We start from the raw sequence: 12024 nt of genomic DNA, 5'->3' as shown, positions 1-12024 counted from the left end.
TCGGAATACCCAATTATATCTTGATACATCAAGTACGTGTAAACTATTGCAGTGATTAGAACCTGCGCCATGTGTGCTGTTCCAAGCAAACTCTAAGTCTTCACTCAGTCTCTAACTTGATGTTCCTGATTTTGATCACTGTCTTCAGGTCAGCCGTTGTTATCATCCCATCGCCACTTATTTTCACGATGGATGTTAGGCGGTCAACTAGTTTACTTTTTCAAGTGTCCCTTCATTCAGAGAACTTTTCGCATGGTGTGCGTTGCTCTTGGACGCTCCCACATATGTCAACTCCGTTGGTAGCTCCCCCGATCCGCAGCTCGAGACAATTAAGCTGGTAACTCAAAAAGCTGTCTTCCCCGATAGCCGTGATTTGAATCCGATCCTGTCTTCACGATTGTCCCTGGCGTGGACAACATGACCGTACACCAGCTGTCATGTTTTCTTCTGGCTGAATGACAGCAGTACACTGCATAGATATCCTGGGTGGCCGATTATCCTGTTGTGGTTCTTTTGGTAGATCATGGTAGTTGTCATTTTATCCTACTTAATTGTACCCTGCTTTAGTGTCGCCAAATCCTCTGGAGAGACAAGCCAGCTCCTGGAGGGTATGATGAAAATGCCATCCGTAGCTCCCATGTTTCCAGGCGATAGATCAGCAGGCGGTCTCCAGTTTAGCAGAGCAACGAAATTCGTGCAGCAGTTTCATGATTTAATCGGTTATGCTAGTTGGCAGCATTCTTACTGCCACGGCTTAGGTTCTAAACGCGACCTTAATTCATACTTGATGAGTAAATTCCACCGATGAAAATATGCTTAAGGTCCAGTTGTTTTTGATGACTTCTTCCAAGTGGACGGCCAAGGGAACATTTATCTATCCGTCATAATAACCGTCAAGCACCACTCCTGCCTCCTTTCGCAAGCTAATAACAGAGACTTCTGAAAAATGAACCGATAATCCGCTAAACGATATCGGAGAAAAAATTTATTGGGTGGTTTATTCTCATCGGCTGACTTTTGCTTTTATGCAACTGTATTCTCTTGGTAAAGAGTGGAAATTGAGCAGAAGACGTAGCGGAATATAATTTACGATCAACTTCCCGTCCTAGAACAAGCGGGATGTTTGGGGCACACTTTTGAACGTTAGTTTCAAGGCTCCGGTGGTTAAGTGGATAGGGTCGTGGATTACCCCCTAGGTGACCCGGGTTCGATCCTCCTTTAACTCAGTTCCTAGCTCCCATTCTGATCACTTGTATCCATTGTGATTCAGAACTGACATATGTAGATAATTTAACCCAGATGGCGAGCCCTTGTCTCACGTTATGACGGATGTTTCTACATCATCAAAGTTGTCATGAAATTTAGTGTTGGCTTAACGAGGCTGCAGGACTGTTCAGGTTGAATCTCACGATAATCGACATCCATGATCAAAATGAGGAAGGCCGTCCCACCGGGATGACGATACTCTCCAGAGTGACGCCTCACTCGAAATCTCAAGAATGCCCGGGGGACGTGATAGTTAAAGAAAGCCCAATGAATGAAAAATTTGACTGTAATTGGGAATAGGTGAACTCCTCTCACTTATCCTCAACACCGGACGGAAAAGGCTGTCGGTTGATGAATTCATTACAAAGAGAAACAGCTCAAATAGTCATTTTAAATTTCACCACCCGTTCCGATGGGTGAAATACTGAACCACCGTTCAGCTGGCCTGAAGTGCCCAGCCTAACGATCAAGGCAACATCCGTTAGAAAATCAGACATTAACTGCTTGACACCAACAGAAGTTTAAGTCATAAACGAACTCACACTCTTGGAGAGAAACGGTTCACACGGTCCTGACTGTCTTCCTCTGTCTTGTTCAGGGATGGAGGAGAGAGACTCATTCATGCTCTGATAAGATTCATACGGAGGATATGGAGGGCGGATGGACCGCCAGAGTAATAGAAGTTATATAATATTATTCCTGTTTTCAAAGTGTTGGATCTGGATGTGATTGTGGATGAGATTCAGCAGGTTGTCAGTTTAGTAACCCTTGTTTCTAATTCGGTAACGTGTATCTTGTTACGCAGGCTTACGTGCACCCGTGATAGAAGATTCGTTGAAAATTAGCGGGGTTCCGGTCAGTTCATGAGATGAATTGACTATATCTTTACCTTAGTACAGCATGAGCTCCACCACACATGGGAGCCGAGTAGTTGTTGCCTTCTTTTATCTGAAGGCAACAGGTACTGCCTTGTGGTGGGGCCTCTTTCAGGTCTCTGCCGAACACGAACACGTTTCCCAACCTTTGTAGTCCACTACCTGTGAGCGTGTGATAGTCTACGGGGGTATTCTTCGGAGTTTATCATCGAGGGTAGTGTCCGTCGAATTTTCCATTATTTTACCTTCCTAATTGAATTAATTATCGAAGGAGCGTTCACCATATGTCCTGCTTCTGGTATAAAGCCTGTTCCCCTAGGAAACCTTAAAGTCTTGGACTATGCGAACGAGATCGCGCTGCATGTTTCACATTCGATCTAGGTGCAGAAGACACTGAATGATCTAATGTAAGGCCTTGCACCTTCAATGTGCGAAGTGCGACTGCATGGTTTGACGAGTGTACCATCATAGCTGGTCATGGCGTCGGAACCACTAAAGTTTACTGGACAGATTTAGCAACCTGGTTAGTTGAATCAATTCGGAAGGCTTCTGTGCTGGTGAATTGAATATTAGGATTTCCAAGGCCCGTTCTGCTTTCCTTCAGTTTGGACGCCGCTGAAGTCAACGTGTTGTTAACCTGTCGGTGAAAGACTGGGTCTACGATGCGACAGTGTGTCTAGTGTTGGTTTACGGTTGTGAAGCTTGGCCGCTGTGCGTTGAAGGTAGAAGTCTGCTTGTCTTTGACTATCGGTGCCTTAAAAACGTTGCACGTGTATCATTGGAACGTCGAATTAGGAATGCTGAAGTGCAACGAATGTTTTTTGCTAACAAATCAGCTGTCGTTCGGATGCACCGATGATGCTAGCTGGAGCATTATGGCAGGTGATCGGCTCTCTCACCGTGTTGTCTGACGAAGCAGCTTTCGACTGCAAACTACTACAAGGCCAGCGCCTAATCTGCGAGCTGTGCGTTAAAATCGAAGGGTTCTGGTTTCACTGGTGCTTGTTCCCCGCGAGGTTGGAGACCCACCTGAATGGAGGTTGAAGGTACTCGCTGGCTTGGCGGCGTCATGCTACCAGTGGCACTTGTTTCTTTTATCCTGTTCTTATTCTTTAACCCGAAGTCCTCTTTTATTTTTACTCTGTAGCCCTCTCTGTCCTACACCACCAGCTGCAATAAGCCACTGACCGTGCATGCTTACATAGCTTATGGTTGTCAAACTGAGATGAACTGTCGGTGCAACCTGAGGCTGGTCGATACCGTGCGATAGTCAGTATATCGCCCTCTGTCTCATTCGTATTGCCGTGATTATCGGGGGCGTTAGCTGGTGTAAAGATCAAGCAAGTTGGGGGAACTTATTTAAATCGTCCCCTGAAAGCGACTGCTCCCGATTTGCCCGCTATACACATCTGAAACACGTGGTTGTGACCAACTGCCAAACTGCATCCATTTCCTTGTCGGTTACTTTCGTCCATGGTTGTTATTTGTGCAGATCAGATTTGTTTCTTACACTATAAGATATAATTACGAGAATCGTGTGGGCTGCAGTGATGATAAGCTGTGTAAACCGAGCGAGGGCGTGGGTTGAGAGGTTTGAGCTATTCCTGATCAATTTCTGAACGCATTTTTATGCAAATGGGTCCATCGGTTAATGTTTGACTGAAATACCTTGATGAGACGACATCGCAGCACGTCGAGTGATACGTGTGTCATCATGACTATGCTTTTGCTTGTGTTTCACCAGTCAGTGGCCTGTCGCATTGGAACGCCCACACATAAATCTAACGAAACATTGATAAGAAAAGCAACTACTGGATGTTTTTTATCAATGATGTGGTGAGAAATTTGTGACGACCGTTTGGCTGTTGTAACCTGAAGTGTCTCACTGATACGTGTTTTTGTAAAAACGGAACCGACACGTTATTTGTTTTCAACTAACGTGGTTGTCCGTACTTAGTTGATCGACTCACCGCTGTAGCAAAGTTGTTTACCAGTCGGCTGCCGTAGCAGTCAATGACCTGTTTCAGGTTGACTCAACTCCGGTCGCCCACGCAGGTGGTTTGTTCAGGTCTTCAAAGTTTTCCGCACATTCCTAAATCGTTGGAGAAGGCTAGATTCGACAGAATTATTTCTATCTGGTAGAACCTAACGAATAAGCTTGTATACATTCGACAGGCAACTGAGCAATTGGTTTTGCTGCATTTTCGGTCCAAACTTCTAAGTGAAAGCTGTCTAAACAGACCACTCTGACATTCCGCGGCAGCCACAGTCCCCGAGGAAGGAGCACAGTCCTCGTCTGCCGATGCGACCTTCAAGGGAATTACTGTTCGTAAAAAGAACCCAACAGTTTAGTGACCGATGGGGCGAGACAGACCAAGTGGTTAGAGCGCGAATTCCCTGACCGGAAGGTCCGTGGTTCGAACCCAACCTCTGCCTCTCGACTTCCCATGTCCAGGCTTGGGCAACCTGGCAGTATCTCAGCCCTCGTGCAACCTTCGGGTGGCGTGGCAGTTAGGCACCGAAAGGGTGCTACAGCTGAACGATTTTTTTAGTGACCAAGAGCCGCCCTCATCAGTTGCTGCACCTCCTGGCAGGATTGTTATTCTGTCTGATGTGATCGAGAGTTTGTATGCATTTGATGCAGATCTTAACTTCGAAGGAATGCCCTGCATTGGGAAGGTTAACTTCTCGTTTTTTGCATCGCAAGTGACCCTCCTGAGAGTGAGCATATATAATTAGGTCCAATTTCACTGTTCGTTTCTTCCCTTGTATCTTAAACTATTATAGATGCTGAATCGGCGTATAATTGACCGGCCGGTTTGAACCTCTGAATATTGTACAATGATAGATCATAACATCTTTAGTGAACTGTTGTACAACCAGTTATTCAAACTCAAGTAGTTTATGACCCGTCGGATACTTTGATAAGCCTGCGTCTCGGTTCGTGGGGAGTATCATAAATCGTCTCTGTACATGGGCCTCGCCTCTGACAAATGGGATCATTGAGATGATGAAAAAGCTTAGCTGAAACGGTTGTGCTTGTGGTAGTAGGTAAACGGAATTATTTGCAGTGAAAAACTAACCCTCGAGAACAGTCCTTCTGCTCCACACGTTATTCATGTTGTTTCAAACTCAACTGCGTTAGTTGTACATAATTGATTACCTACTCCACTATTCGGACTACCTGTCTATCGATCGAGACGACATTCGATTTGCAGCTCGCGTGTGCTGGGGTAAAGTCACAGATGATGATGTTGGCATCATTTTTAAACCGTCTTGTTACCGCTGAATTTGTCACCAGAATTAATTTAGTTTGCAAATATATATTTCACTGCTTTTGTACATGTTGATGTCCGGGTAGAAGGTGGGGATGGGGAAACTCGGGACTACACCCACCTGATGATCTGCACTTGGGCAATGCTGGGCTTTGGTGATCTATCAACCAATGTAAGACCGAAGTGTCATATTGCGATCTTTTTCATCGAGAGGGTATGATATGATTTGTTTATCCAAATATAAGATGAGAGCATCATTTGTACTGAAAGGTTATCACTGAATCATTCGCCAGAGCCTTGTATCCTGTGCATGTTTGTAGGGACAAAACACGAGCTGACAGCTTCTTCCCGGGATCCATGGGAGTTTTGAACACCGTCTCATGGCCACAGAAAGCCAGGTTGAACAAATTTTCCCTTGTAGTAAAAAACTAATCAAAAGAGCACGAAGCTGGTCAAAGGTATGCATTGATAAGCATGGTCAAGTCACCTTTTCTTTTGCGCTAACTAATTGAGTTCGGCACCTCTATACCATCCGTTAATGGATCACTCCCATGGAGAGTCCTCAGTTGGAGGTTCTCCGTCAATAAAGCTTAATGCACTCCTCCAGGGATTGCTGTACTTGGCATAATCCGACGTTTCGATAATTGAGAGGGGATGACCGATTACTTGGCCTGGCAATATTGTTATTCAGTCTGGTGCGGCCAATCATTCGGATGCAAGGTGTTAATCCACCGACTACCACCAGTTTCGAAGTGAAACCGTATATTGTACAGATTATTCTTCCGGCTGTCTTTTAGGTAGTGATGGCCTCTGAGTCCTATCCTGTTTACCTAACTGAAGCTGTCACACTACGTTTGAATTTGCAATTAATTGCTCGCTGATTTAAGCGTTCAACTATCGCTCATTGATATTAACGTAAACTGCTCTGAAGAAGTTGGTACTACATTATCATCGTGTGATGTAATCGCCTAGAATGACACTATATAGTCGTTGTTGTTTCACTCCACACTGGTTCGCTGCCATTTTAAGCAAACCACAATAAGGTGACGACTATAGTCCTTATGCAGGGTCACACTTTTTCACACACAAAAGTTCTTAAAGGTTCAAGCGCCATAGGGTGCTTGTATAAGGCTAGACCCTTGGTTTCTATATCTTTTTTTCCGTATTAGTTATTACAGTAATCGTGGTTGCCGGCAGGGAAACACCGAGCTTTAACAGTGGTTTTGCGTTATTGATGCTACGGCTGTTACTGTATGCATTGGGCTTAAGATTTCAATCATTTTTACGCACAGTTTACGGTAGCCCTGTCCTGGTTATGTGCATTCTTTACCGGCCTTTGGTGGCACAACTCATCGAGTCCTAGTTGGAGTCTTGTCCATCGATAACCAACACTGATGTTGACTGCCCACACCTTGTTTGTTTGTAAAGTTTCGGGTTGCATATTTTCCCGTCTGCGTTCTTTTCCCAGAACCAACAGAACTCACCGGAGATTTGGAGTTGAGTTTTGACGTCATGGGTGATCAACATACTGTAAGAATACCGATATCCGTTGCCGCCGGAACCAGGTTATTGCCATGCCACAAAAATTCCCCGTTGCATCGGCTGGCTGCGAAATGCTTACTCAATCAGTTAGGAGACCAGTTGAAGGGGTTACAAATGACCGAGGGAAACAAAGAACAGGATTCCATTCGCAAGCAAATTGAACAGGTCTCCTGTATGTTCAACGTAGTGTGTCCTCTCACTTCGTTTATCGGTGTGGATCCAGTCACGCGCAGTAAGTTGGGTCTTGGAAGACAGGGCCGGTTTTTTAGATTACTGACGTGATTGATCCCTAATCTTGGAACCTTTCACTAAGTTCTTACATATCGATGTGGTAGTACACTCCTTGGTATGCTAGATCCACACGACTTCATTTATGCAAAATAGAACCCTGAGCCTGTCTTCGTTTCCTAAATCCAGTTTGGCCTCTTTTTCATTCTAGCGGTTTCCCAGATTGCCACAGTTGCCTCGGAATTCGAATGTAAATTTGATATCCATCCCCGTAAATTTAACCTAGATGTCGACCACATTATGCGGTTTGGGCTTTAAGTATGGTCGTTATAGCAATGCATTTCTCGGGACGAACCTACTTTTTCAACGACTGTGCGCGTGAGGTTTTGCAACTCACTCTTTCGGTATGGGTTGTGTTGCACACCAAGAGGCATATTCTGTGAACACTGAGTGTTTTTCTCAGAAACGAACTGAAATCTCACATTTTCTTGTAGTTTTTACGCGATTTGACACAATTGCTTCCGGTCCGCCACATGGCTTTAGAACAATCTATCCCTCAGCGGATTGTTTCTTTTCACGAGGTTAATCTGCTTTTAATCTACTCACAATTTTAATGCCTGTTTCTAACGTTTTAGATGAGGTATTTGTTGTAAAGCCATACGCAGAAGCGGAACATTTAACCAACCGGTAAGTTGCACCTTGAAATTTCATCCTTATCAGTACATTCATCATCTCGCTGTGTTACGTGATTTAAAGTCGATTTTGTTAGGTCCTAGTGGCTTTCCACTTGTGACTCACTACTCTTGAAAATGTGCAGGCACTGGTGTCGTAAATAACGCTTGAGTTAATGATCCTGGTTCCAGTCCAACGCGAAAATCCTTTTAGGTTTGGGCGGTACGTCAGTATTTCAACCGCTATGCTGTTCACTGGCTACAGGAGGGCTATGCTTCGAAAGCGTACCACAGCTAAATTATTCTCGCTGTTTCCCCTAGCCATGTTCATATGTCATATCTATTATTTCTGGCCTGTTTCCCGCCACAGCTTCTTCTCCCTCACGTAGCTAAGCTCTGATACGCTTTCAGTCTTAGTCATCGTTTTCAAAAGATGCATCAAAACGTGCAGCCAGTGGTCTCTTGGTGACATTCACATTAATGGTTGCTCGTATCGTTGGCAAGGTTGACGCAAGACTCATCAGAACCGTTTTTCTCCTTAAGGACTTTTCATAGTCCTCACTCAGACACAATGAATATGATTATACTCAGAACTGCTCGGTTAATTCCCTCTGCATCTCAGTTACAGCTCCGCCTCTTTTGATACGATACTGGTGTTCATTGCTGCTGACGGTGGTTGTCGATGTTCCTATCTACAATGCCTGGCGATACTCCAAAACGTTCCTTTGCGTGCTAGCAGTATACCGCTTGAATTCAACGGTAATAGGTGTGGTCACGAAGCCTGTTTAACCAAGTGTAGTGACTGTCTACCAGGCTCGTTGTGGAGAGGTTAAATCATCACTGGAACGTGGTCAACACCAGCTTCGATTACTAACCAGTCAGCACTTTTCGCCCGCCATATCCTAAAACAAGTGCAGCCCATCATCTCAGCCCAACATGTGCATCTCTTTTCGGACGTTTAAACTAGACTACTGGAAAAGCTCTGAGTAGCTCCATCTAAAAATGCAGTGACTTTTGGTGCGCCCTCTGGATTCCTACACACTATCCAGTTTTTGGGAGGTATACGAGTCTATTAAGGATACTTTTAAGTACTAGTTATCCGAGACCTTTGAGTCAGTCGCATGTCCATCGCATCACGTTCACTCTCCCGATCAGGAGGAAACGGCTTCTCAACATCTTTGTTTTTCTTATTGTTGTTTTTGTAAGATACGAGACAGTTACCCTTAATATAGATGCTTAACTCTTAACCTTCGCTAGTCAAACGTATATGGTAGTCATTGCGTGATTTCAGCTAATCAGTGTGATTCACTCGTTATTTATTTCAGTCCATTGTTGTTTGGAGGTAAGCTTCAATTCGAATTACAGTTCAGATGTCCTAATCAGTATCACTTTTGAAATACTTCATTTGGGTATCCACTACCTTGCTTGCTCTGTCGATGACTGCAGAGGAAGGGGGCGGATTCACCTATATTTTTTTCTGTATACATTGTTTATACTCGGAACAAATTATGGCTATTTACCGCTCGGTCAGATGTTAATCTGAATTCGAAATTTTATATTATCCTGAAATAGTGCTTATTTCATCTCCAGTATTCTTTCATCACCACTTTGCACTGACTAATTTTATCCGGGATGCCTCCCTCACCAGTTCTGTTTTAAGCTTCACCCTAGTGCATCTGCACTAGCGTATACTGGTCTAGAAACGTTTATCAAAGGTCGAGCTCTCTGAGAGCTCAGGGCGCGAGTTCTATACGCCTAGGTCCATTGGTCAAACCTTGAATTGTTTTGAATCGTTCAGCTGTAGCACCCTTTCGGTGCCTAGCTGCCATGCCACACGAAGGCGGCGTGAGGGCTAGGATACTGCCATGTTGCCCAAGCCTAGACAGGGGAAGTCAAGAGGCAGAGGTTGGGTTCGAACCAGGGATATTCCGGTCAGTAAATTCGCGCTCTAACCACTTAGGCCACCCCGTCCACCTCGCCTTGGTCAAACGTACCTCTGTCCGCTTCTTCCTATCTAGTTGTAGACGTCTTAGCGATATATTAGCCCTCGTGGCTTCTTCAGTATTTGTGGCTTTCATGCGGCGAAAAAGGGCGGGAGGTGAACAGTTCATTTAGGAATAGGTCGTAATTTTTATTGGAACTTATGCAAATGGTGTCCTTTGTCATTCGCATCCAAAAATACACTTTGCCAGATTTTTCTTTGAAGTCAGAAGGACTTATAGGTGATATGTCAAGTCACTTTGTGAAATTATTTGATCACTTTTTGTGTGCGTCTGAACACCTTCGCACTCCTAGGCGTTTAGCACTCTCTAAATGATATATTTTTTTGCCTTAGCTGCCCGCATGAAGAAGGCCCGTAAGTCCTATTCCTCACTCGAAAGACGTGAATCTTTCTGTTCAGAAACCGCTCTCTCGGTTCCTGTGACTGGATATTTATCGTTGTTTCTTATGGAGGTTTTTTGACTCTTCATGATTCACATAGCTTTAGTTTCACCTCATCCGGGAATAGGTCGTATTGTTTCCTCTATCTCTCCGGGTTTATTCATTATTGTGTCCTAAGCAAACAGTATTAGCCTCTTCTTTGATGGATATGGCTCTCTGTTTCTTGACGGAGTGACTATAATGCGTGGACTGTTTCTCATCTGTACGGATGAAATGGACTTTTCATCTGGTCGTGTCCCAGCACAAGTTGTCTTGCACGACTTTTTCATGCTGATTACCTCGATAAGCACCTATATGACCGAAAATGCAGGGAAATTATGGCATCGAACTATGTTTACCCTACTCCTACGACGAATCGCTAGAGAGCTATCATATCCTTTCGATATAGAGCCGTTTTGCTGAGGTGGACAAGCTTAGTTGCCGTTCGTTCGCACTTGGCGATGAACTATCAGTTGTATTTTGGTGATTTTCTAAGTTTTGTCGGGGGTTGCTGAAAATTTTCACTTCAACTGATGAATGCTCCAGATATGTAATTGCTTGAATGGTTATGAAAGTGGAACGTGTACTATTTGGACATACCTGAATAGGAGCAACAAACCGGTCAACGCAAGGCCAATTATTTTTCATGATAACAATATGATCTTAATCTCTTACAGCTAGAAAATTATTCTTTGACGCTATGGATTTGTACGCACCGTTTTTCTCATTTAATGTGGGCATCGTTTCTTTGCTTGTCTTTTCAGGTTCCGCAGCGCCTGTTCGGCTTTGCGGTAAGTTTGTGGGTGGGAGTATTATTATGTGTATGCCAATTGTGTCCACATATTGTTTGCATGTCATGCTTAGTTGGATTGTAAGTGCTAAGTGAAAGATCGTTTGTATTCGACTGAAACTAAATTTTACTACTTACCCAGAGATTTTCCCCTTCGTCGTGACCGGCGAACCTCGCTTTTTTACCAATTAACGTGTAGTATACATGAACAATATGATCACCATCATCAGATACAGCTGCATCAGTGTTGACACCGCAAAGTTTATCAAATTATATTTGCATCTTTAGCGTGAAGAGAAGAGAGGAGATTTAGTGTGAGGGGGAATCTAGTGCTGATCTATTGCAAGCGTTCCTGGGGTGGATGCACCTTCAATCACTCAAGAAGACAATTTGAAAAGATACGGATGGCACGAAAGTGACTTACATCGGTCACGCATCGACCAACAGAATAAACTTCCAGGTGATGTCGAACCTGATAACAAGTTTCACCTAAAGTTCATCTGGAGATGAGATGCAGTTCGAGCTGGGAATTGAACCGCTATCTGTTCCGGTGATTTCTGTTACTCTCTCACGCCGTACAACATGCACCTTCAATTTCTGGTTCTTGGGTCATACCGAAGTGGCTTTCTTTTGTGATCCAGTCACTTCCTGAAGTCCAACCTACTGTGCGTTCCACCATCTGGCATCTAAGGTTTACATGCTTTCAGTAGTTGTATTCAACAGCAAACAAGGAGCACTTTACCATCCGAGGGTTCTGTGACTTAATAAGGTGTATTTGGCGCTTTACACGCGGTTCACCTGTACGCTTTTTTAGATTACTGGTAAGATTGTAACATCAAACCCCAAGGGAAATTCATATGATGGACCATTTACGTGTGGGAGTCGGTAAAACTGAAATGCGAAATCCCCGTTCCCCTGAAAATGTAAATACAAGTGACAGCTACACAAGTTTAATT

General features: G+C 44.1%; 1 protein-coding gene across 1 annotated transcript in view; it reads left to right on the top strand.

Annotated features, from left to right (window-relative positions):
* The window catches only part of T265_05795 (hypothetical protein), a gene marked incomplete at both ends in the record, with an annotated part of 31741 nt that overhangs the window by 14565 nt on the left and 5152 nt on the right, over positions 1 to 12024 (top strand). The window contains 4 exons of the mRNA XM_009170889.1: positions 6885 to 7190; positions 7822 to 7873; positions 8486 to 8616; positions 11043 to 11069. Of these exons, the coding sequence (XP_009169153.1) occupies positions 6885 to 7190; positions 7822 to 7873; positions 8486 to 8616; positions 11043 to 11069 (516 nt within the window). The remainder of the gene's footprint in view (positions 1 to 6884; positions 7191 to 7821; positions 7874 to 8485; positions 8617 to 11042; positions 11070 to 12024) is intronic.

The sequence above is a fragment of the Opisthorchis viverrini genome, assembly GCF_000715545.1.
Source record: "Opisthorchis viverrini unplaced genomic scaffold opera_v5_114, whole genome shotgun sequence".
Lineage (NCBI taxonomy): Eukaryota > Metazoa > Platyhelminthes > Trematoda > Opisthorchiida > Opisthorchiidae > Opisthorchis > Opisthorchis viverrini.
This window is presented reverse-complemented; position numbering and strand designations above follow the sequence as displayed.